Source organism: Syngnathus acus, chromosome 4, assembly GCF_901709675.1.
Source record: "Syngnathus acus chromosome 4, fSynAcu1.2, whole genome shotgun sequence".
Classification (NCBI taxonomy): Eukaryota; Metazoa; Chordata; class Actinopteri; order Syngnathiformes; family Syngnathidae; genus Syngnathus; species Syngnathus acus.
Genome location: NC_051090.1, coordinates 1,007,303 through 1,033,042, shown reverse-complemented (window position 1 = coordinate 1,033,042; position 25,740 = coordinate 1,007,303). Strand labels below are relative to the sequence as shown.

Sequence of the window (25,740 nt, the reverse complement as noted above, 5' to 3'; positions counted from 1 at the left end):
ACAACTTGTCAAAAACAGCAGTCAAAGAGTACAGTACTGTGCTGCTGACATCAGCCAATGAGTCAAATGATATATAAGCTAGGGAGTGCAAAATGATCAAATATTTCAGAACATGCTGATAAACAGTTCCACTGTATAAATGCACAACGGTCCATTTACTGTAAAAGTAAAAAGCTCAAAATCATTCCATTCTCTGCCAAAGTGAAGTAGGGTAGGGTGGGGCTTCTTTTGACCCTCCTCTCCTGTATTTCTTGGAATTTATCATCGGAACGTGCACTAAAATACTGTATATACAGTGCATACAAATCTGTTCTGAGACAACCTTTTCCACATTTTACAGAACTAATGGAGAACAACTGCAACGCTTCAAGTCAAATCTAGCACCTGCCAAAAATGACTTCTCAAGGGAAGCAGTGTCTGCAAAATGGAGAGGAAAAAACAGTGAGTCAATGTACTCTGTCAACTAGCTATGCAGCGTTAAACCACAAATTCGATTTTGGCCAGTGTACTGACCAGACGGGACAAATTAATGTCCCCATCTTTCCGCCCTCGTTCTTTTCAGAAATGTATTCGCCCAACCAAAACTTATAAATTTTAGACTAATGTTTATCTGACCATTATTCTGTAGAGCAAATTATAATACTAATTTACAAAACCACACAGACAGTGGTGAGTCAGCGCACTATAATGACACGGACGCATGGAAAGATAATAGATATAATGAGTCCTATTAGTGATAATGCTGTGGAGCCCAAAGAGAGATGTTCTGTTGGTCTGCACCGTGTTAGCAACACACATTAGGGCCAGATGTGAATGGGTAACATCCCATCATTAGCAAAGCCGTGGCCAAACATGCCAGCTTTGACTTGGCAAAATAAGCATCTTGTGTTGTTTTGGTCTGCCTCGTCAACACGCAAATGTAAATGCAAAGCCTCAAGCAGCTCTGTGCGACTGTGTGACATCACTAGCATTGTAGACAATGTGCAACGTGTACACCAACCAAGTAGAATAAGAAGGGTGTGTCTCTCTTACATGATCCAAATGGAGAAAACGAAATACTCAAAGGCTGAAGGTAGGAAAGTGCTGAGGTGTCCGATGCCAGACTTGTGTTTTTAATTTGATTGTCTACAATCCAATGAGCTCTCGCGTCCCGTAGGAACAATGAAGTCACTGGGAAGGAGTGTGGCAGGGAATATATGTACACATAGTGCAATCACTTTTAACCCTTTTTTTTTTCTTCTTATTTCGAATATTCAAATGTTACAAATAATACAGAGCTTCCTGTTTGTTCTCAGACAAAATAAAACCAAAATGAAATTGAGGAAGCCAAATAAACACACAGTACACAAGACATTCGCAAGACTGAGAAGAAGCATACTACAGCAAAGGTGCCATTTGCAGATCTTTTTTTTTTTAGTTGTACGGACGGAAACGAGGCAACAGCCTTTGGATGACCACTCGAGCAGCCTAGCCAAGGCAGCCCTGCCCAATGTTTGCTTCAGTTGAGCTTAGCAAGCATGGTTTATTTTCTCAGCACTGTGGAACACTTTTACTACAATATGTGGAGCACGCATGCGGTGTATGTTTATATCATGCGTGTCAACAAATCCACATGCAGGTGCAGAGCTACATGGTGGCCAAGGCCACCCCTTGGCCACCCCCACCTCTAAGGAAAGAGTTTGGTACCTGTGACATTATTTTCACATGGATACAGTTCTTAGACCCCTTCACATGCTACCACATTTCATTTTGAGCTTATATGTATGCACCTTGTGTTTTCTCACACTCGCTATCAAAATACATGTAAATGACTTTTGTGTCACGCACTGGGTGGGGCGTGCCTTTTTCTTCATGACATGTTTTACCATTTATTATTGTGGAAATAGAAGTTAACTGACAGCCTCATTAATTGCTTAGCAGCACAAGAATATGTGGCCAATTAGTGTCCTTGACTCATATCTTGGTTACATTTTAGGAAATGACTAAGGTTGTTAAGCCAGCTGAAGAAAGATCCTTTCACCTTAGTCAAGCAAATTATTTCTGGGTCCTCTTACAGGACAAGTAATACAAGTATACTAATTATGTTTTCTTAAAAAACGGCACTCAAATGTTCCAAAGCAAAGTGGCTGATGTTTTTTTTTTAATTTGATTCAAGATCCAAAACACTAAATGCAGAACAAAAATGAGGGCAGTACAGTACATCCCTCCACCTCTGGGTTTTCCATTTGTCTGCTTTTCATCCAGCTTCAAATTTCATATATTAACACACCTTGACATTTCAAATTACCGACAGGTCCTGCCTCCATAATCCATCGTGTGTGTGTGTGTGTGTTAGTCTGTTCAAATAATATAGTGTTGTGCACTCCATCCAATAAATAGACTTGCTACTTCATGAGGTGTGACCTTGTGGTTGACTTAATGGCTAATGAGTAACATCAACACATACGTAGTCCTCCGCGTTATAATACGTTGATGTGATCACTTTGAGCTGATGTTTATCTTTCACCTAAAAGGTCTAATGCAGCCACAGGCACGGTGCAGAAGCCCTTTGTTACCATGGATATGTCTGGCTATGTGTTGCGCAACCACAGCTTCAATGACCCAAATGGGTGAATTGGCCGTTACAACAGGAGTCTAATGTCAGACACTGGCAGGCTGCTGTCTTGAGTTTTGCTGGCACAGATTTAGCTCAAGGCTCCTTTTGAATGTTTGTATACAAACTTAGCATCACTTTTGACTGGGTTGCCATACACCCATTGACTAGATTGTACAGTATAGTCATGTGACGTTCATTTTACGACTTACTTAAAAATCAGTGTTTCCAACACGTACCATCACTAATACTCAAAATACATTGAACATCAGCTTCCAAGCAGTAGGAATTGGGAACCGCAACAAAAACAAAAGGTCAAACTTTGTCGTGGCTCAAACAGTAACTGATCAGTTCTCACACAAGAAAAATGTGAACTTTATAAAAGGCCTTGAGACCCAAATTTCATTTTGAAAGAATGTAGCCAAACATCAGATGCGAATCAAAAGGGAGTATTGTAATTTTTTCCATTTCAGTAGAAAAAATGAAAAGTCATAAAGCTTTTGTTTTCCTGGCAACAATTTAGCTACTGATTAAAAGTAAAATTAGTCTGTGTAGCCTGTGTCACACATAATATCAAAAATGACTCATCTGTTATCTTGAGTCTTTACTTGTCCAGTATCACAGCTAGAAATACAAAGCTGGCCATCCGATAAAAGTCCTCTCACCAACATTGTGGGTCCAATGAACTGGAATCTCGATGCAGAGTGTGTGTCTCTGGGTATACTATGCTATTTCAGAGACACGGTGTTAGAATACACACAGTACACGGCAAGAGGTGCACGAGTGCATTTGCACAAGTTGTTGCGTAGATGGTAGTTGGCATGGAGCATAGCGCTATTTTTGTACGCATGTACACCAAATGGATGTCACGACAGCTGTGTGCCTGCCCTAAAGGATTTCACTGACAGACAACAGCTTCATCCAAAGCTCACCTTTATTCTGTCACTCACCTGTTTCAATGATACTGTCAAGAGAGAGGGCTTTTCCCAGAGTGGCTGCATGCCAAATTGTTCCACTAAATATAATTGATATCTGAGCTGCCCTCTGATGTTTCAAGAGGAGGTGCCACTTTGTAGCACCTTCTCACTCACTCACTCGGTCGGAGCAGCGCAAATGTAACCCAGCTGTCAGTGGAAAGTATATCTTACTATAGCAGCAATATAACCTGACCTGTGAGGCCATTTTTGTGTCATGGTTTCAATGGAGGATACATCACAATTGTGTTCATCAAATCATCAGTGCCACAGTCTTTTATTTTCATGCAAATTCTCATGACCCACCAAATGTAGACATTTGCTGCAAATATAAATATCCATATTGGTGTGGTTCGTTCAAAAAATGAATCGCCCACCTTGGACTTGCAGTATGGGACTTTAGGATCAGCTAGTTTAGCACACTTTTCGCTAGAGTCCAGTGGCCACTCTTTATTCATTTGTTTTGGCAAACTAACCCTTCCTCAGTACATTGTGAAATGGTTCGATTTCATTTGACTTCAAAACATCTTATTTGTGTGAGCTTGAAAAAGGAAAAGCACAACAAATTCTTTCCCTATTTTAGAATGAAGTTTGGCACCATCTACTGCAAGTACTGCCAGTCACTTGGGATGATGACAAGTGTGACACAATCGGACAAATATGTCAAATCTGGGTTCGCACAGTACACTGTGACCAAAGATATTATCAGCCCCTTGGCATTATTTTGCTTAAGGCCCCCACATGACCCTGTGGAACACAAATGAAAACCTATTTTTAAACTGCCAGTAACCTTCTATGTACTGACCACAGCACAGGTGGCAAGCAAGGCACCACCCAAAGCCAAATCATCTCAAAAGTACACACTCAAGGAACGTTACAATGTGGTGGCATTTCTAACAATAATATTCACACACACACACAGAATGGAAAACAAAACAGCCTGCGCTCTCGGGAAGTACGTCAAGAGAGAACAAGGGACACAGAAGAAAAGGCAAAGCGAGGAAGCAAGTGATTCATCCGATTACAGGGGTATTGAAAATTGCCCCAAATTGCCCCTTGGCAATGTCCTGATACGGTCCAGCTTAACTGCTCCCATATGGGATGTTTCGTTTGAAACACCAAAACAGACAAGGACAATCAATACAGCACTTATTGGAAAAAAAAAAATCATATTTACGCGAGGACATGGCGAGCTATATTTGAATGCAGTAAGTTGTTTTTTCCAGTTGCAAAAATAGGGAATACCTAACCTGCTTTTAATCCAAGTCATTTACTGAGAAGTGCTAATTTGTTTTCCTGTATGGTTCCAGGTCTTCCAGGAACACATGAAAGAAAATTCTTAAGACTTGTTTGTTTGTGTGCCTGCCCGATGAGTCCAATAATTGATGACTCTTTCATTGCATAAACGTTTTGATGGCCATTTGGGTGGTGGGGGGAAATCTTTGGGTGCAGCAACAGTGTGCGCGCGTAGCATATACGTACGTATGCAAATGAAAGGGAACACATCAACAGTATTTTACTCGGTTTAGTAATACAGCAGACAGGCAAAGACATGAAATATCCAATAGTCCAAATCACTTCCATACACACATCCACAGAGTACAACACAGATATTTATAGTATTTGGATGATTTGTAAGACTGTAGAGGGATTATTCAGATTAGGAGCTACTTTCACATTGATCATCCTTGGAAGTAGAGCACAATAGTACATACACAACAAATCCTGTGTTTGCACTTTCTTTTTTTCAGTGTCTCTGAGCGCCCGCTACGCTTTGCGAGATTCAAATCATGTTGGATCCCAGACATCAATTAAAGCGTCTTTTGCTTTGAGTACTTTTCAGTCACTATACAAAATACAGATAAGAGAGTCCTGAAAACAAAAGATTCGGACAAAATGACAACAGTAACGCGATTCCAATAAATGGGAACTGAAAACAGGCATCAAATGGACTGTAAATGTCTTGAAATATGTCAATTAGACTGTGTACATAGCTTTAATTTGATGCTATTATTAAAACAAATAAAAGTGTCAGTGCTCTGAGAGAAATGGTCATACACAAGTAACCTCACGGCATCAATTTCAGTGGGTTTTTACAGTACCAGCCGGTTTATGGAGACAAATCAAGATTTCCGTCAGTATGACATTAGGATTTCATTCCAGACCTGTTGCAAAGTAAACCCATTATTGCATTCTAACGAGTTGGGGGAGCAACAGGCGATTCGTGGCATTGAGTAACATTTGCTGATTACTCTAGTGGAGTTGGAAACTCTGTTGAGGAGTTACTGGCTCAGACATCTGCAAGTTTTTCAATAAATAGAGCAAAAGACAAGCACAATTTATATAATAAAAAAAAAAAAAAGGAGCCCTGTGCTGATAATGCACAAAATGCTGAATAATAATTGCCTTTCCTCTTTTGTTTGTGCTTTGACCAAACTAGCTAGCACTAAAACGGAGCTCATTTGAGTGACAACGCTTCAAAGTGCTTCATGTTTACAACTGTACATGTGCTGATCCGAAATGACAGCCAGTAAAAAGGCAATGGTCAAAATTGGTATCGCTATGTTCTACAATATCTATTGTCAGCTTTTATTGTAATATTGGAGTCTGTCAACGGGAACACTTAGTGTAGTCAACTTGGTCACAGTCTACTCGCTGATGAGGTTTATTCTTATCTTGTATGGGCACTATCGACTGTTTTAGTTCGATCAAGTCAGATTTGCACTAGACACTCAATAGTGTTTGAGCGCTGAGATAATATTGCACAAATGATACACAGTAGGAGGTTTTACACGATCGCAGTAAAAGAACATGTGTTCAATGTGTGAGGTGGCAAATATTGACCAGAGTGCTTTGAAACATGTCAGGATCTTCTCTTCCCTCATTTCTTTGCAATCCATTTTGTTTTTTCAGTACAGAGGTTTTTGTCCTTGGCTTTCAAATTCTGACCAGGCATCATTTAGTTCCATGAAAATCATCTTGGCGTATTGTTCATAGGGTTGTCCCGTTGCCTGTGATGGGTAACGAAAGACGGAAATTAGTGACGAATGGCATTTTCTCTGAAGCACACAAGTGGAAAATGTGCCTGTGGGGATACACATTTGTTTTTGGAAGAATTTTGGGGGTTTGGTTAAAAAAATATATATATATATATATATATATTTTGCAGACTCCTTAAGATATCCTTAAATGGAAAAAGCCTAGCTCAGCCGGTGTTTGGTGAGAAATTCCGAAATGCACTCTGAAGCAGCAGCAAGCCAAGAAACAGTGTCAACAAATGGAGCCTGTTCACACATACATTAAGGAGCAAATGGAAAAGAGCGTCATGCAAACATCGAATACATTAAGGAGCAAATGGAAAAGAGCGTCATGCAAACATCGAACTGTGACACCAGATTGCTCCAGGTGGAGGCAAACACAGGCTCGCTGCAGTCTCCTATTCAAATGCTGTCAAAATGTTTCTCTGAAGCTTCCTGAAAGTCCCAACATCACAAAGTGATTGCTTAGTGAAGATTGATGAATGAACCGTGTGACATGCTGATAGAAGGGAGGAGACTCCACAATCAGATGCTGAACCCTGATGATGGTGCTGCTCTTAAATCTAAAGACACTGTCTGCATGAGAGGACCCCTTTTTTTCTCCTGCCTGCCATAAGGATGCCCACGCTTCTTCTGGTGGTGGTGGTCCTGGTGGAGTCCATCCTCGGTGCGCCACAGGTCACCTCAGACGCCAGGGTGGACGATATCAACCTTTTCCTGACTATGGCGAGGCAAGTCGCCCAGCACCTCCAGCCTAATTCCAGCTGCTACGTCTGCGCTTTGACGCCCTACACGGCCGGAGCGGGCTTGCCCCTGATGACCTTGCCCGCTTCTGACTGAGACACCTGCCACCTTCTGCATATCCCCTTCTCCCAGTCCTACTCTCACCCCGAATGCCCTTGTCTGTCCAAAATGCGACCTCTCAACTGTTCGGGACCGCGCACAAACTGCAACAAGTGTGTGAAAACGCCTAATCCCGTTCCTGTACAGCTCATTCCTCCAAAGTTTTCCTGGTGTTTGGAAAATGACGGGACGGCACCCGTAGGAGAATCGGACTGCCTTCGTACGTTTAAGCGGGACCCGAGTCACCCCGACGGTGACTTTCAGACGGTGCAACGGAGGCCTCAGCGGTGCCTGGAGACGGCGGGCCCGACCCGGCTCAAGGCGCTGGCTCACCGCGCTGCCCTCTGCTCCGTCTCGTCTCCGGTGGGAATGTACTGGGTGTGCGGCAACATGGCTTACCCGTATCTTCCGGTGGATTACAAAGGCCGCTGCGGCTTAGCGTACGTCATCTATGAGAGTGACTCGGTCGTTACCCAAGAGAGCTCCTCTTCACAGGCCGAGACGGGCCGTTTCAGATTCATTCCGGACGCACCATCAGTCCCCGTTCAAGAACGCCATTGGTGCTCTTTTTACGGCGTTACGTCGGCTTTGCATCAAATGGCCGATCTGTCTCACGCGATGGAGATTATCGCCAACGAAAGGGGCAGGGCGCTCGGGCTCATATCGAGCGAACTGGCTTCGGTTCGACTGCTGGCTTTACAAAAGCGAGCGGCTTTGGATTTTCTCTTAGCGGCCAGAGGGGGGACTTGTTCTGTCATTGGATCTGAATGTTGTACCTTTGTGCCTGACTATAATATCACCATTGCTAATATAGTTAGCCACCTTCGTGAAACAACAAATGTCGTTCACCAGGAAAATACGTCTTTGTTTGACTGGTTGAAGCCCACCTTTGGAACTTTGACGAGTCACATTATTGAGGGGCTGATCATTTTTCTGGTCATGGCTTTCATATTTTATCTCATTGTGTCGTGTATCAGAAAGTTCCTGAGCAACATTGATTAAAATACGATGAGGATTTGATGGCCTATACCTTACCATACTTTTCAGAGAAAAAAACAATGCAAATAATGTTTGATGCAATAAAATGAAAGGACATTATATTATTCCGATATATTATTATATTAACGAATGAGTTGATAATGTAATATATAGTGCCGTAAAATGTGTGGGGGTTAAAAACATTCAAAACACTTTCATCTCACCTTATCTGGGTGGACGACGAGGACGGCTTTGCGGTAGACCTTTTTGACCTGTTCTGGAGTCACCAGGTCAGCTATGCCAACTGGCTTCCAGCGGGTTTCTCCTTCCCACAACACTGTATGCATTGTGGACAGGAGAGCCCGGATGTTGCGCTCCTTCCCCTCAATCCATTCGAGAATCTAAAAAAAATAAAGTCATTTCAAACAAGTCACGGGCGTGTGTATTGACAACATCACCCAAAGTGAGACAAACTGCTACCTTTATTTTCTCCGGGTCCATCTCTTTGGCCATTTCTTCCTTCCTCATTTCTGCAATAGTCCTGGGTCCTTTCTTCTCTTTGGCCCCTGCAAAGCCTTGACCAGACAGCAGGTCATCAAAGTTGGCATTGGAAGCCTTGGGCTTAGAGCCTGCCACAAAGGGAAGGAAGCAAGCAAGCAAGCAGAGAGACATTCAAAGATTTTTTTGAATTTCATGATTATTATTCGTTTTTTAATAGCCAAGTTTGATGCTCACCCAATCCCGTCTGTGCTTTGCCCGCAGCACTGGGTGATCCACCCCCGCCTGCAGAAAACCGAACATTATAGTTGGGTCGGTTCTGCGGCGAAGTGTGAGGCCCGCCGGGCACGTGGCTCGGACTTGGCTTTGGCTGGGGAGTGGCTCCTTGTCCTTGCGGCTGCCAGCCTCCTGTGGCAGTGTTAGGCTGCCACGATGGGAAAGCAGCTCCCGAGTGGGGCTGCCACCCTCCTGCATGCTGCGGAGACCGCGATGGAGAGCCCGTGGAAGGAAAGGAAGGGCTTGTTCCTGTTGGTGTGGTGGGCTTGCTGGAGAATCCAGAACCTCCTGGAAGAAAGGGCTGAGTTTACGTCCCAAACTCCAATGCGGCGACTTGAAATGCAGGGCAGTAACTTACCCCCGAGGTTACCTATGTCAGCAAAGGGGTCCAGAGTGTTTGGCTTGTTTTGGTGGGTGGGTGTGCTGTGGAGCGAGCCCGTTGGACTCGTCGTGGCTGATCGACTGCCCACTCCCAAGCCGCCGCCGCCGCCGCCGCCTCCTCCTCCAAAATTAGAGAGGATATTCATTTCTTATAATCGTACTTGGGTTGGGTGCAGCTCGGTTGTACCTGTGCCGGTCGTGGCTGTCCTGTTCCATTCCCAGCCTCCCATGACGTTTTGCTGCTGAATGTTGACACTCGGGGTAGCGGCTTGGACGGGGGAACTCCGTCCTATTCGAGAACAGTCATTTACCACCCTGGTTATGTTTGCGATCAGCTTGAGTCTTTCCTACAATTTTTGCTTCTTATCTTTTGGCAGTGACTGCTCAACGACAACGAGCATGAGAGCAGAAGAGACATGCCTCACCAAAGCTTGTGGGCTGTAAGGTGGGGGATGGAGAGCGAGCGGCATGCAAGAAGGAGGCCGACTGCTCCGTACCTGCTCCGAGGAACGAGCCCATCATCTCCTGAGGTTTAGGCCCGCCTCCGAAGGGGTCAAACACTGGGGATCACACAAAAACTAGGCTCCATATGCATTCAAGTTATTCATTCCATGGGATATTTTCCATTTGCTTCATAAGTCATTCAATCTAGACACCAATTTTACAACACAGAGCTATTTGCTATCTTTTCTTGTCAATTGTGAGTGCTTAGTGTTGACTTGAAGTGAAACATTGACAAAAAGCTTGTTGGCTAACACTGCTGACAACAGATGGCACTGTTGCCACCAGAGGAGCATCTTGCAATAGAAAAGAACATCTGCCAATCGACCGAATTGCATTCTGTCTACTCACCTGGTGGGCCAGGGGAAGCACACGGCGAGGCAGAGCTCGCCACTGTTTTATGTGGAGTGGAGTGATTAGATGACGCCCCGCTGGTCGGCTGCGGTGGAGCCCCGAACAAGTCCCCCAGGAGGTCAGTGCTCGTAGATGGAGCGTGGGTAACGGGAGGTGGTTGCTTGATATCTTCACCACCCAGGCCAAGGAGATCTACTTCTCCGGGGGGGTCCGGGTCCACGGGGGTCGGAGAAGGCTGATCCCCTTTATGGGGGGCTGTGCTGGTGCTGCTCCGCTGGCTGGAGAGGGAGATCATGTCGTCGTCAGAGGGCTCGCTTTCCTCACCGTGGCCTCGGCCGTCGGGACCCCCGTGGGGCCTGCTTGGCTCTGGAGGACCGTTTGGAGAATGAACGGAAGAACAGAGAAAGAGAAATACTATGTCAACAATTCAAAGCAGCAATAAGATAGATGCAATTATATTTGGGGAAATGATGCAGTCAAAATGGGAAATAATGGATGATGGCCAACTAAATGTTTTCGCATCATCAAAATGCACAATCAACGGCGTCTTGTCTGTCATGTCAAAAGGGTTGGAGCCTGAGAACAACCGCTTCAACTAAACTATACTAAAGTCATACTTTATATTTACAACGGAGATTTGCATCAGGGGCATTTGAAGCACTTCTTTCCCATGCCAGAACAATGATGAGGCTCCATTCAATGCAATCACGGAAGATTTGAACACATGATTAAATCACACGTGTTTGCAGTAGTTGAAGCAATCATTTAAATGCAATATGCTTATAAATATAGTTTCCATGATCAAATTGAATGGCCCCTTGTTTTGCTAGACTGGAGTTTTGTACAGTTCTACTCCACTACTGTCTTACCCTCCAAATCCAAGCCTTCCATCTCATCTTGGTGGGGCAAAAATAAAAGTGACTTAGTGAGCGAGTGTTAGTAAGTTAGTTAAACAGCACTATTCTGCGGCAATGCCATCCCAACTTCATTGGGAAAAATTGGGTTTGGACTATTTCTTGCTACATCAGTATTTGTTATCATCATTGCACAAATAAATGTCTAGTACATCCGTCAATTATTTTCATTTCATAGAACCACTATATTGTAATAAGTAGGACAAGTACCGGCGATGGCGAGAGCATCCTGATGTTCCTGATGGCAGGTGAAAAGCACATTGGGACTCAAATCTTTTGACGGGAACTGCTCCCAGGGTGGCGTGAGGTCTTTCTGTTTGTCTAAGCCCTCCACCTCCACGTCCAATATCACATGGAACAGCTGGGGATACTTGTCTGGAGAGTCGCACGCGTCCAGCTCTGGTCTGACAGGAGATATGAGGTGATAAACTGACAGTGCTTTTAGTATCTAACAGCAGTTACATGTAGGGATAACACGGTTTTTGTTTTTTAAGACCGAGACCTGTACAAGTACTCCATTATTAATTAAGTAGTCACCAATACTTACTTGTTAAATTTCAACATAGTGGTTCCGGGTGCAATGAAGCCAGTGTGAAACTGGATCTGGAAAATCTGCATGTTCGACACCTAAAGGGTGAAGCAAACTGTTACTTTCAACAAGTGAGGCTTAAAGAAAAGTTTTATTGGAATATTTCCTGTTGAACTGATATTAGCTGGATCTGATCCTAACATTATTAAAAGTAGTGTGATTTAAAAAATGAATTAAATTGGAAAAAATGAAACTCCACAAACTGTCTTGATTTTTTCTTTTTTATCTCAAATGTTCACCTTGAAAGGTTGCATTTGAATATATAATTCACCAAACAAGATGTACCTTGGCTTGCAGACGTCCCCCTATGGTGGACCTCATGTGATAGACAGAAACGACGACGTCTCCTTGCACGCTGACGCCCAGAGGAAAAACCACTTTCCCCTCTTGAACTCTGTGCTCTCTAATCATACCCAAATAGAATGAATCCATGGAATCATATCAAAGTGTTAAGTGTCCAAATGCGTCTGGCTGTACCTCATTCGCTCGTAGTCCTGCGCCGTAGAGAAGATTTTGGTCTCTCCGATGAGCACGTCGCAGAAGGGCCGACAGCCGCTCCGTTGCTTGTTGAAACAGGGCACTGGACTGACGGTGAGAGCCTTGATCTTCAGAGGCTTGCTGTGGGGTAGACTGGGCTTCTCCGACACCATGCTACATACATAGCCGATGTACCTGCCAGAGAGCAACATTCCCAGCCTATGAACCACTGCGCCGAGGTAAATATGCAATTAAATCATTTCACTATCTGGATGATGACCACATTTGGACATGTCCATTATTGACGTAGTTCTAGACCCCAAAATGTTGTTCTGCTCACAAAGACGAATACAAACAATTGTGTTGTGACCTATTAAGTTCCTTTATGCCTTTGACTTCTTTATGCTGGAACCCTTCAAATGGCAATTTGAACCCCCACAACGCAGCAGACTTCCTGCTTGGGCGCTACTTGAGTACAATTTTCAGCTACTCTACCTGCGGTGTGAAGGCCAGAGGCCCGAGCCTGGTCTCTTGGCGCTGAGGAGTTGCATGGCAGGAACGGGATTGTTGAAGAGGTGGCAGAAGCAAAACATGGCGCAAACCAAGACACCGGAGGGCGCACGGCCGTCCTAAAAAGCACACAGCGAGCGCTCATCACATCCGAAGTTCAATTTCTCGGAAGAAAAGGAGCACGTAACGTCAAACCGTTTGACCATCTCACATCGGGTGGAAAAAAAAACCAAGTACTATTACGAGCTCATTGCGCCGAGTTCCTTTCAGGTTAATGAGAGGCAACAATTCTCATTTGCGGGAGCAAATGACAGAAAAGTGTTCAATTGGATTTCACATTTCCCATCAAACAATTACACAGGACAGAAAAAGACAGTCATTAGGGGCCAAAATTGGATTCCATTTCTTATGGAACCTTTCAAGCTGAAAGTCTTTTGTGCATTGCAGGTCACTTCTTTCAAAGAGATGCTTACCGAGCAGGTGATGACGCACACGTTCTTGGGATTCTGTTTAAGCCAGTTGTGCATGTTCTTACAAACAGCAAAGAGGTTGTGGAGGCTGGGAGCCTGCAGAGCGGGCCAATTACACTCGGAAACCTGGAGGAGCACGGAGATGGCACGACAGGAAAAGAAAGGGTGAAAACAACCCAACAAAAGAGCAAGGATGAGATGTCGAAGTTAGAGCGCGCTGGCTGGTAGCAGCATTCCAGCAACACAACACAATGATGTGTCAAGGTACGCTAGTAGCTAACTTCCTTCCACAGGCAAGATATCTCTAGGCCACTAGATTAACTCCACAACTGCCTTGCAGGTAGTTTTGCGTAAAAAATATTTCATTTGAATCCACTGGACATGTGGGCAGTCCAAGTAAAACAAATGTAGAGTTCTTTTCCAGCACTGATTAAAAGGCACAACAGCTACATTTAGCCATGAAAAACAAAATTGGACATACATTGGCCACTTTGGATTCATTGGAACAAGAAAGACCGTTTCTCTGTGTTTATTTTACCCTGTTGGAGAATTTGGCTCCGCGGTAGTTGCGCTGTGACAGGTTGAAGACAGTGTAATGGTCAGCGTGACGCGTATCCAGGAAGGATCGAATGTCCTCCACGTGGTTTTGGTAGCCAATCTGCACAGACTCGGCTGGGTAGGTCATCACTGAAAAATGACATCATTAACAACTCAGCTAACTTGACACGTCAAGCAGTGGAACAAAGAGCAAACGTATTGGAGCCAGTCAAAATGCACACACAAAATACTTTTGCACTCACCTATGATTCTTGACGTGATGTAGGCTATGTCGAGCTCCCCTTTGGTGTACCTGCAAAAAAGAGCATTCCCTTTTATGCACATTTTCACAGAGAAAGGTCAAAGTCAATCAAACGAGGGAGAAAGTCTTCACCATATCAAATGATTACACTCATTCACACAGCCAAGAGTCCAAAATGAATGTGTGTAAGTCAGGACTTTTTTCATCTTGAGCTTTGCGCTGGTTGCTATAGCAGTGTACCTCCCTCATTGTTCATGCCTCCTACACGCATAGCGTCTATGCACTGAACAAACATGTAGTGATGAAATGCAGCCTTCTGCATAACAGCAGTGCACTGGCCATTTAGCACAATGAACTAGCATGAATAATTTATTTGTGGGGAGAGCCAGAGTACAAACAGATGAGCAAAGCTGTAAAGAAGAACCAACAGGACAGGAGAGGGGGGCAGGAATATTCAGGATCAGATCTGCTGAGTGAGTCAATAGTGAGAGGTAATCCATGTGGTCTTTTTGCAAAACAGAGCCCCCATTGTGGTCCCAGTGCACAAACAGTGAGTGGAGCACGCTGTGCCAGACTCTGGTGTTCTCTTTCACATATAGCTCACCTCATTTAAAAAACACAACAAATCAAAGAAGAGATTTGAATTCTCTTCTTTTACTTAGTCACTTGAATCGACGCAGAGCTCTGCAAATGAATGTGGATGGAAGGAGCGTATAATGCACACGCATGCTAAAACAACATGTCCCCTCCAAAAGTATTGGAACGGCAAGGTCAATTCCTTTTTTTTGTAGACCAAAAGATGAATATGACAAGTCCATGATTTACGAATACTTACGTGGCAACCTGATGCATGACCTTGGTGGAAGTGTCTTTTAGTGTGTCCTTGAGATTGTCTTTAAAGTTGCTGAAGAACTTTCCAGCTCCGCCTTTAACCATATCCAACAATCCTCCACCGTAGTTGGCATCCATATCTGGAGAAAGAAAACATTTGACCAGACGAAAATAAATAGAAAGCAAAAGTAGACTTTTTGAATGCCACCTAGTGGTGAATTTAAAGACGTGCAATATGGTGCCTGCCACAGAGAGAGAGACCAACTAAACCACTCAATCATGTCCATCAATTTCTTCAGCAGAGGTGCTAGCAAAATGTCATCAATAACGGTGTATATGCGTTTGTGTGTGTGTGTGTGGGGGGGGGTATTTTATTTAAATGGAAGGGATGTGCATGGTTAGAAAAATATGCTGAAGATGATTCAAATCAGAGTATCTTCAGTGTCTGAAATGGATGTATTCATGGATTTAGATCAAATAGAATTGCATGACTGAAAATATCTGCTAAAATGTCATCAGTTCTCTTTACCTAAAATAAGACGAATATAGTCATGGCTTTTAGTCTTAGACCTGACCAGAATAAAAAGAGAATGAATAATAATAATAATAATAACAGTCAATCAGAGTACACTTTCAAGGCAATATATCTAGGAAGACAGGAAATGCTTGCTGATTTTCCTCAATTTTGTGAAATCATCTTAAGACTCATTTTAAGCTGGAGGTGACATGGCACCACAGCATACTACACAGAGGCCTGAAAAGAAGTGCCAGCCATCTGCCAATTGAAGAATGGCTGACTCCATTACGCCTGTGACCGGTGTCGTACCTGAGCTGTCCATGGTGCTGCGGTCTTCCACTTTCCCCGGGCTGGCCTTGGGTCCGTGGAGAGCCGCTACCGGGCCTGCTCCGTGTGTGCCTCCTCCTCCTCCTCCTCTGCCGGTAATGAAGCTATCTCTGCCACTATCGACCAACTGCAAACATTCATAGCCATTATAAGTGCTTTTCTTCTTATATGCGCCCAGCAAGCTCATCACAAAAAAACAACAACTGTGCAGTAAAGATATTCTTCCCCCGCCCCCCAAAAATCCAAAGCTATTTTGAAGGCGCCCCGTGCCGTCTCCTGCACAAGCACGGATGCTATCGTTGCTACCGCTAGATGCAGCACATGTACGACCGGGGAGGAGAGAATACGGACGGACGGTCTCACTGCTGTCTCGGGGGGAGGGAGGGAGGGAGGTTGGTGTGCTCCGTCATTCGCTCGCTCGCTCGCTCGCACGCATGCTCGCTCTCTGTCGCCCTATCTCTCTCCCTCCAGTGCCGCAGTGTTCCACAGTCGTGTATGCTGGCGAAGAGGCAAATAATGTGCCCCCATGTAGCCCTTTCCATGCCCAGTATTGAATCCCTTACTCCAACAACTTCTACTCCACTCTTTGCTACCCAGACTGATCGATTGCTGCACTCTGCCCACTTGAATGATTATATGTAGTATTGCATTTCATTCTCATGTCATCTTAATTGGATGGAAGCTTTTATTATTAACCATTATGCAAGACTGATGGTGAAAAATGTCCAATTGAAAAACTTGCAGTGTCATCTACTTGAGAAAAGGGAGCTTTCGTGGGGGGGGTCAGCGGATTTCAGTCAGTCAGGCATCTTTTTATTCAATGCGATTCCATTTCAAATCTTGACCTTGAGTCTAAGCAGGGCAGAACACTGACCAGTGGTGGAATGCTTCCTCCTTTTGCTCTGTCCCCTGGCAACACTTTCATGGTTGCGAACAGAGGATATGAGCCTGGGAAACTCCAGCGAGCGGATGGAAGCACAGCGGGAACGGAATGCTCAAGAGGGAGGAAACGATACCCCTCCAATGCACAACCGCTCCATTCTTAGAGTTTCCCTTGTCATTCCTGACCATGGCAGCCTGGGAGTGAATGTGTCGAATCTCCAAGGAAGAGCAATACTGTACCTGCACACCTCTCAAAGACCTCACGCATTGCAATGCAAGTTGTCCACAAAGGTTCCAAACAGTCCTTCCTTTTCATCATTTTTAGCCCAGCAAGTTCATTTTCATCATCCTGCAAGTCCTAAAATTGCCCCGCTGATTTGGACACTCACATGTTTAGCAAGTTATCGCAAGGTAACTGAAAATCTATTTAGTGCGTAATTATCATTTAACCTAAAAAATAAAAGTTAAAGTTAAGTTAAAGTCCCAATGATCGTCACACACACATCTGGGTGTGGTGAAATTTGTCCTCTGCATTTAACCCATCCCCATGTGATTTTGATCCATCCCCTGGGGGAGAGGGGAGCAGTGAGCAGCAGCGGTGCCGCGCTCGGGAATCATTTGGTGATCTAACCCCCCAATTCCAACCCTTAATGCTGAGTGCCAAGCAGGGAGGCAATGGGTCCCATTTTTATAGTCTTTGGTATGACCCGCAACTGCAAATGCAACTGAATCCGTTTTCTGAATATTTTTCCCCCTGCTTGAGCAAGCATTATTGTTCCAACTGTGGCTCACCTTTGAGTCTGTCTCATTCAAGAAGGCCACTCAGGAACATAAAACCCTAAACAGTTGCTAAGCCGCTCAAGTGACGTAACTGCGGTGACGTCACTGTGAGCCAACACAGACATTGCTTTTTATTATTATCTTGATTGTGGATTGTTTACACAAGACACTGGTTTAAACGTCAAAGTGACAGGTTACGGCGCTAACCTGGAGACGATCAGGTGAATGACGCATGTGAGGCAATGGTGGCACGTAGTCGCTCGCTCGCTCGCGCAAAATGCAACGCTTGCACGGCGTGCAACGCAACACAGGCTCCCGCAAATGAGAGCCCTTGCCATGTACGCGTGCTCATTTTGCAACACAACTTGTCAGATTACAAATGAAAAAGGAGGAAAGATGCACGATATTCCCCACGGACTGACGTGTGCGCGTGTGTTACGTAATGACAACATCCGGCTTTTTCGTCTGTCCGCTCGGTAACAGAATGACTATTTAAGCACATCCCCCGTTTTTGCCAGATGCACCATGCACAAATGAAACGCACGCGATATAAATTTACCTTTCAGGATGGATTCAGGCATTCGGGAGCGCAATCCTATCGATCCGCAAAGATGCGCTTCGAAGCTTCTCGCTGTCACTCAGCGACCTTTGTGTTGTCATCAGCTGCAAGTCAAAGGTCAACGCGTTTCTTGTCCCAGATATGCGTTTGAAGCGGGCAGCAGCAGCAAACACATTACATTCGGATGCAGGAGAAGCCCACAGCATCCAAGCTTGTGGTAAATCCCGAGATGTGGCCGCCGCCGCCGCCGCCGCCGGCCGGGGTTAATTCCGTGCTAGCACACGCGTACGCTACATGGACCCGCAAAACTGCGCCCCCAGTGCATCCTGTGTGCACTACTAGAATTGGAGCAACCTGGTCAAACCTGGGCCGAACTAGCAAATGTACATTTGATTGAAGTATTTGCACATCTATTTGTAAGCGACATTCATATTTCAATCGGCTTTTTGTGCACGTGAATATCATTTGGTTCAAAAGCATAAATGAATCACATCAAAACAAAGAATATATTCACCAGAATTGCTTTTTATTGCCTTTTGAATGGAACAAGATTGAGCAGAATTTGGATGCAAATAGTAGCATGAAAAGAAATGTCTTACACGAAAAGCAGTCATTACCACCTGCAAATGTTTTCACCACACCCATTCCACTCCCCGGTGAACAAAAGCTGCCAACCCTTATTATGTGCGCTCACATGAAATCGACACCGTCAACAAATCTTTTGGCATTTTCCCATTGTAGTCACGACGAGTGAGAGCATTGTCTCGTCTTTTCCGTGTCCTTCCTTGTAAAAGGAACCATTTGATTTGACAACACCTTTTTATTCAGTGTGAAAACAAAAACCAATGTCTTAAAATGTCAACAACAATGTCATGTTAAGCACGGCACAAAGTGTGCATGTTCTGGTCTGTTTTGAGTTTTCTCCGGATACTCCGATTTCCTCCCACGTACCAAAAACACGGCCGGTAGGTTCATCGAGTGCTCTAAAATAGCCATAGGTGTGGTTGGAAACCAGTTCAGGGTGAACCCTGCCTACTTTGGGCGGTTCGGATGATGAATGGATCCTGTTCAATTTTTACAAGGTGAATGTTGAACCTCATCTATATGTTACAATCTCAAATCCATGTGAGTGAGTGGGATTAACAGTACACAGTAAGTTGAACTGCAGACTGATTTGAGATGCCCAACCAAATGTGCAAATGGGAGGTGCACATGCTGTTTGTTGCCAGGCGTCATTACAGTAGAAGAGCAATTTGGTTGTGTTGAATCATTGCATAACCGGTCTATCAAATCATTCATCGCTATGAAAATGACAAGGAATTTGCATCCGCAATACAACCAGACAAGTTAACACATAACTAAGCCACTTTCCGAGGCGTAGGCAAACGCTTTTTTATTTTCACGTGTGTGCTCCCTCACATATCCCAAAATAAAATGCATCTTTATATATGGAAACAGGCAGAGAAGTAGACTTTATTGCCTGATCCATGCTCGAGCCTAATGTAACTTGTCACAAATGTGATATTTGAAATTGAAAGAGGAACATTGAGAGATGATGATGATTATTTGAATGTGAAAAGCAGCGTGGCGCATCTTGCACGTTACAAGAACCAAACCACAAGGGGCACTGTAGAGTTACATTGAGACATGATTTGCAGCACAAACAGAAATGGAAGCACGTAAATACGTAGCATTCATATTCCAAAGTAGAAGAGTAACTAGGAAGTCAGTGATTGGTTTACAAAACAGCTGCCTAGCTTGCGTTGCACAGCGTACTACAGAAACTTTACAAATGACCTCATCAATGTTACTTCGGAATTCAAGAGAGAGAGTATATAGTTTGTACAAAGGTTGCACTCGGAAAACCCACCGATACTTTTCAGGAACAAAGTTGCATAATAACTCGGGTCCGACCATATCTTTTCACGACATTACTCGAAGGGCAATCCTAGCAGACATTCTTGACCATTTACATTTGTTTTAATTCTTCATAATGATTACTGTACGTCTGACAAATTAACCGTATGGATTTCGAAAGAGACATGATTTGAGATTCTTGAGGTGTTACCGGGTCATATTGGTAAATACTGGCAAAGTTCAAGAATGATTATTCGCACCATTGTGTAACAGGTTTTTTGTCAATCTAACAGTCTGACGTGGTGTATTGCATAGTTTGCGATATTCCGAAGGAGATCTTCCTTTATAGTTGACATATTTCTTCCTTATGCTTTCTGTCTTCATACCTGATGTTCTGTCCTTATATTATCTTACGCGCAGCTCCAATTGAAATTCTGCAAAATTAGATTGTACATCGCAAGTAAAAATGAGTTTGTATAAAACAACGCCTATTGATCTGATTTGCTATTCACTCAATACAAAGTCATTATATTACTGCACACACCAGCAAGCACACCTTATAGTATTTCAAAAAAAAAAAAAAAGAACCTTCCAATGACATTTGCGTGAAACTAGATTGGATCCTGCCATTTCTCAACTCCACTGTTAGTGAGGAACCTGAAAGACAAACAGTCTATCGTGGGAGAAACTCACTCCAAATGTTCTACCTTCTTGACCTTTGATGAGTTGGAGCAAAGTCAGGGCGCCTGGCTTTGACGCTCATCCAATGGCTGTATGTGCATCTTGGTGCTGAGAAGAGAGTTGATGTAAGGCCAAATCCGATCGGTTTCTGTACCAGAAAATGAGTGCAGGATGCCTTGTGACCTGAGTACGGACATAGAAGAACAGGTGACAGATTATCTACACAGAAACTGTAAATCAACTTGTGAGCTAGAAATAAGAATGTACTGACTTGTATAAGTCTATGACAGGTTTAGCCACATCTTTGTAATGTCTCAGTCTGGCCGTTAAAGCTTCTGGTTTGTCATCATCATGCTGAATCAAGGGCTCCCCGGTGATGTCATCTTTGCCCTTTGAGGCGTCCGTCACGCAGTAAACAGAGAGAGAATGAAAGCAAATGATGAACAATAATCCCATGCACTTGGATAAAAGCAAACTTCATCCAACAATGGGAGCCAGTGGTCTTAAATTCACACTCAAAGAATATGATATGAACTTTCTATGGCATCAATAGAAGTTCCTTCCATAAAGCTGAGCTCTCCTTTGCTCGCATGACAATGTTGTGCAACAACATTATGACTAATATTGACGATGACTCATTTTCACGTGGTAAGTGAAAAAGGTTTTCTGTTGGGCCAAATGTGCATGCCAGCAAAGATTTTCACTTCACGAGAAGTTTGCTTAGTAACTCGTTTGAGACGTTTCCATTCTATTTGTCTTTGTCTAACCCCTCAACCAAAATAAGACAGATGTTCTATGACTTCATGGTGTCTACTACACATGTTAGTGACATTAATTCGTTTCTTAATTGAGCATTTTCATTGTCATTGTATCCTTGTGCTTTTATGTGTAAAGCGCTTCGTTACAGCTGCAAACATGCTGTAAAAAAAAACATTTCATTGTATTGAAACCAGTGGTCAATTTTAATTGCAGCCAACCACGCATGTCTTTGGAAAGCAGGAAACCAGATTACGCAGAGGAAACCCACACAGGAAAGCCGGAATCAAACCCTGCACCTCTGAGCTGTGAGCCGGATGTGCTAACCAGTGCTCCACTATGCTACTGTGTACAGTGGATGAAGAAAAGGTCCACACACACACACACACACCAGGGGCCTCATTTCGTACGCTCAGAAGTGTGCGTGCGTATGAATGGTCCCATGCAAAGTATGGAATTGATCCATTTGGGCTTTTTAAAACATTTCCCAGTCTTCTGGTTGTTTCACCTCAACGTTTCTCGTGACTCTTTGATGAAGGCGAAGGTATCATGACGAAACATGTCAAGTAAATAGAAACCACAAAACACTCGCATAAAAGAACCAGAAAATGAAGTGGAGACGGAATGAAGTTTGTTAAGTCATATGACCTGTAGAGCTCAAAGCTGGTAACACATGCGGGATACTAAAAGACAAATTTGACCCATATTTTCCTCCCCCCAAAAAGAAACATGAGATTGAATGATACCAAAAAATGATTTGTTCACATGGCAAAGCAATTGAAAATGTTCAGACCTGCACTCGGGGTGGATTGAAGCCCATGTTGTAAACTCGACCACTCCCTGGGTGGATCCAGCGGTCGCTCAGTCTGTCTTTAAGAGTCTCATAAGGGATGTTGAGACTGATCACCATGTCCAGCTGGTACAAGTTGTTCAGGGTCTGGGCCTGTGCAAGCGTCCGTGGAAAACCTGCCCACAAACAAGATACGGAGGAGCAAGTCCAGCGCCATCCTGTCAAACCACCAAACATGCTGCTTTCATTCAAAACAAGAAATAGATAGACCAAGTGTGGAATATTTCCTCCTGGACTTTGCGTGGGTTTTCCTGCTTACTCCCACAGTCCAAAAACTATTTTGTGAGATCGTGAAAGCAAATGCTTTTTGTGAGGCAAGTGCCAATATTTGAAAGAAAAAATAAACATGACCGATTATTCATCCAATAAATACTGAATATTATTTTTTTTCTTCAAATATATGAATTCATGTTGTAACATTTGAATGTTTTATCATAGGTGTGTTTCATTTTAAAAAAAAAACATGCAAAAAAAAAGTAAATAAAAGCATTCAACTTTTGGAAAATGATTTAACTAACATAAAAACAAACCAAATTTTGATTGAGTTTCAAAACAGCTCCGGCCTTGTACTCGTTGCAGCAAATTGGAGGAACGTTATTGTACAGGTGGAACAATTTTAAAACCCCAGCAATGGAACTTTAAGAAAAACTGAACAAACAAACTTTGTAAGGCGCACACATGACAAAGAGAGGGAGGCATGATGAGTCACTGTTCATTTCACACATTTACCAGTTGGAATGCTCCGTTCAGCCCACTATTGTAAGAAGGGCAGCGTGAATAACCAGAGAAGCAGGAGAAAACGTGTGCACACACAAACGTACGGCAAGCATTAAAAAAAATCAATCATTTTAGTCAGAATGAATAAAAACTGCAGCAAGTGATAAGCATGTCTGATTCCCAGTCAAAGGTTGTAAGTTTGAATCCCAGCTGCCTTTTGCATGTCTTGCCCTTGCTTGCCTCGGTTGTTGTCCAGCTTCCTGGCACATTCGAAAACACATGTGTGTTACGTTTAAGGGGGGCGGGGTGCTGACTTTTCCAAGAGCTGGCTTCATTTCACGTCCCTCTTTTCTCCCATTACGTCTCTAACCAAAGTCACGCCCCTCCCTCACTTCCATGTATGGCTGACACATGACTTCATCATGTTTTGGAGCGCTGCAAAGAACTAAGGGCTCTATTTAGGTCGACCGGTGGCCATGCACTCAGGGTAAAAACAGCCATCATTTTCTTTTCTTGCCAGCGCAAGTTCAGTCTGATTACAGTTTCGTGCCTTGTTGCTCCACTCTGCTCCCGGCGGGCGCACAGAGTTGTCTCGCCTTCATCTGGTCTGGCAAGAGCCCAATTCTACTTGTGCAAAGTCTAGCGAAATATCAAATGAAAGAAAACTTCAGCCAGACTGCGCTTTGTGCCAGACACCTTTTGTTTCTACAGTCTATGCTAGCTTAGTTTAGTTTGAAAATAATAATTAGGCAATTTTCAAAAGATCATCTCAAAAATGTTCGACAGGCAGTTCATAGGGACTGTTGGAGCATGAGAGTTAAGTCAAAAAATGTTTCTTTTGGAAATTGCCCACGAGATGGATGCAACATATGGATTTTTTTTTAAATGTCTTTTTTAAGAACTTTAAGATGGATGACATTTGGTGAAAAAGGTAACCGTGCTGTACAGTGGTTTAACTATGAGTGAAGTATGCTGTATATGTACTTTCAAATGGAAAAGTAACTGTGTAACTGCTCTTATTCCGGGCCAACCTCAAAATGATGTTGACTGATTGATTACTAATCCTGTTTTCAGCTTTTATGTGACTCAACAAGCAGTAGCGTTCATCAATGTTTGGACACTACTAAAGTTACTAGATAATATTTAACTTCGAAAAAGACAGTGACCTGGTGTGCTTTCAGGTCAGCTCCACTGAAATAAAAAGGGGGCATTTGTGATCATGAGTGTCAAGCAACGTGTGTGCTTACTGTGTCCACAATTGTTATGGGCCAAATGCAGGAGTCAGATTTCTTGTGACAAAAAAAATATGATTTGATTCTATATATGTTGTTTAGCCTCACTGAAAAATCGTTTTGTGTAAATATTGGTGCTGCTGGTCAAAATAGACAATAAACATATGGTGACAATCCTCTCTTGCGCTGCTGTAAATAGAAGTATGGCGAGCCCATTATGTACGACTGTAAAAGCACTGTATAGAGAATGCATTCCATTCTCCTAAAGAAGTCATCTGAGATGATGGGAGTGGACGCAAGTTGGCCAATCACTGAGAAGGAACGCTTTGCCATTCCCATTCCCATTTATTATGAATAAGCCACTGCTTTGCATGGCAGATGAGGTACAATATATCAAAGCTGCACACAAAGGAACAGTTTGGGCAAGTATTTCTTACCGTCTAAAAGCCAGCTTTGGCCACTCAGGAGTTCCAGTCTGGGCATCATTAGCCTGGTCATCACGTGATCAGGTACCAGCATGCCTCTCTCCACATATGTCTTGACTTCCACGCCTGCCTCTGTTTTACAACAGACAGACAGACAGATAGATAGATAGATAGATCATGAACTTAAGAGTACTTCCTCTGAAACTCTTGAACAAAAGATTCATTCAGCTGCTTGCCACAGGAGGTGTCAAACAACTCCCAACTGGACTGTCCGACATCGTTATGTAAGATGTGCAAAAACAATGTGGCTTGCTTCAAAGTGCTGTGAAACGACAATGGCAGTGGATGAAGCACGTTGTGGATTGAAGCCCAAGTGTCAAATCCAAACACACGTCACTGACACAGACTGTAACTGCTCCTACAATTACCTTTACGTTGCACCTCGTCGTTTCGAGTAAACGTGCGTAACGGACGCAACTCGAGCGAGACAAATTCTTTTCCGATATGCATCAAAGCTACGTGCTCACTTACACTCGGTCTGTGGAGTAAATCTTTGAGATCATGTCCAAAATAGACGTTTCCCCAATGATCCAAAAATGTCGTTGTCGACTTTAATAGCATTCACAAACAAAGAATAGCTAGCGCCTCACTTCACGGATCCTTCTTTTTTTTATTTTGTCATGAAGAATAACATTCGGCGATGGAGTTGATCTTACCTGTTTTAGTTGCTATGCTCTCGCGTAAAAAGTGTCCACTGGATAAATACTGCAGACCGAACCTTTGTGCAATTCTCTCTGATATGGTTCCTTTACCTGATCCTGGAGGACCCATTATTGCAGCGCGGAACAACTTGGCCATTTCCTCCCGTCAAATATCCAATAAAACTCTGGTAATGTTACTTGTCCCGTTTGCCTTTTGCAAGAGAAGCAACCAAAATTACCTCGTTAAAATGGGAAACTCCCAACAAGATCAACGCATGAAACCGCCCCCCTCCAACCCCACTCGTAATGTTCGGAAGGCAAAATAAAACCCTGTTTTTATCTCAAAAGTGTTGGAAGCTTGTCGCAAAAGCTTCTCTTGGTGCCCATTTCCGCTATTTCTCCTACCGCAAAAGCGCGCATATCCTCATTT

General features: G+C 43.6%; 3 protein-coding genes and 1 long non-coding RNA gene across 10 annotated transcripts in view; 1 reads left to right on the top strand and 3 right to left on the bottom strand.

Annotated features, from left to right (window-relative positions):
* The window catches only part of lepr (leptin receptor), a 17,903-nt gene extending 14,216 nt beyond the window's left edge, over window positions 1–3,687 (bottom strand). For both annotated transcript variants that reach the window (XM_037249047.1, XM_037249048.1), the window contains exons 1-2: window positions 3,544–3,687; window positions 3,182–3,321 (exon numbers count right to left, since the gene is read on the bottom strand). In XM_037249047.1, the coding sequence (XP_037104942.1) occupies window positions 3,182–3,321; window positions 3,544–3,594 (191 nt within the window). In that variant the 5' untranslated portion in view covers window positions 3,595–3,687. The remainder of the gene's footprint in view (window positions 1–3,181; window positions 3,322–3,543) is intronic.
* Window positions 3,548–19,778, top strand: LOC119121480. The gene is made up of 4 exons (XR_005097682.1): window positions 3,548–3,559; window positions 3,718–3,723; window positions 16,668–16,670; window positions 19,700–19,778. It is a non-coding gene; the product is annotated as an uncharacterized LOC119121480 (long non-coding RNA).
* dnajc6 (DnaJ (Hsp40) homolog, subfamily C, member 6) lies at window positions 5,061–18,401 on the bottom strand. Of its 5 annotated transcripts, XM_037249055.1 has the most exons (19): window positions 18,092–18,401; window positions 15,853–15,997; window positions 15,031–15,166; window positions 14,197–14,246; window positions 13,935–14,083; window positions 13,400–13,522; window positions 12,912–13,045; window positions 12,417–12,611; window positions 12,225–12,342; window positions 11,898–11,977; window positions 11,561–11,754; window positions 10,434–10,802; window positions 10,007–10,141; window positions 9,769–9,870; window positions 9,559–9,702; window positions 9,162–9,488; window positions 8,907–9,055; window positions 8,651–8,827; window positions 5,061–6,578 (listed from the first exon to the last, which is right to left on the bottom strand). In XM_037249055.1, exons 2-19 carry the CDS (start codon window positions 15,863–15,865, stop codon window positions 6,477–6,479), a joined length of 2,697 nt encoding a protein of 898 aa, XP_037104950.1. In that variant the 5' UTR covers window positions 15,866–15,997; window positions 18,092–18,401; the 3' UTR covers window positions 5,061–6,476. The 5 variants fall into 5 exon arrangements, with proteins under 5 accessions (XP_037104950.1, XP_037104946.1, XP_037104947.1 ...); XM_037249051.1 differs by lacking the exon at window positions 18,092–18,401 and having other exon boundaries at window positions 9,559–9,699; window positions 15,853–16,217; XM_037249052.1 differs by lacking the exon at window positions 18,092–18,401 and having other exon boundaries at window positions 9,559–9,696; window positions 15,853–16,217.
* ak4 (adenylate kinase 4) lies at window positions 19,463–25,740 on the bottom strand. Of its 2 annotated transcripts, XM_037249068.1 has the most exons (6): window positions 25,326–25,740; window positions 24,622–24,741; window positions 22,179–22,351; window positions 20,901–21,019; window positions 20,656–20,812; window positions 19,463–20,382 (listed from the first exon to the last, which is right to left on the bottom strand). In XM_037249068.1, the coding sequence occupies exons 1-5, from the start codon at window positions 25,465–25,467 to the stop codon at window positions 20,686–20,688; spliced, it is 681 nt and encodes a 226-aa protein (XP_037104963.1). In that variant the 5' UTR covers window positions 25,468–25,740; the 3' UTR covers window positions 19,463–20,382; window positions 20,656–20,685. The 2 variants fall into 2 exon arrangements, with proteins under 2 accessions (XP_037104963.1, XP_037104961.1); XM_037249066.1 differs by having other exon boundaries at window positions 19,463–20,812; window positions 25,326–25,738.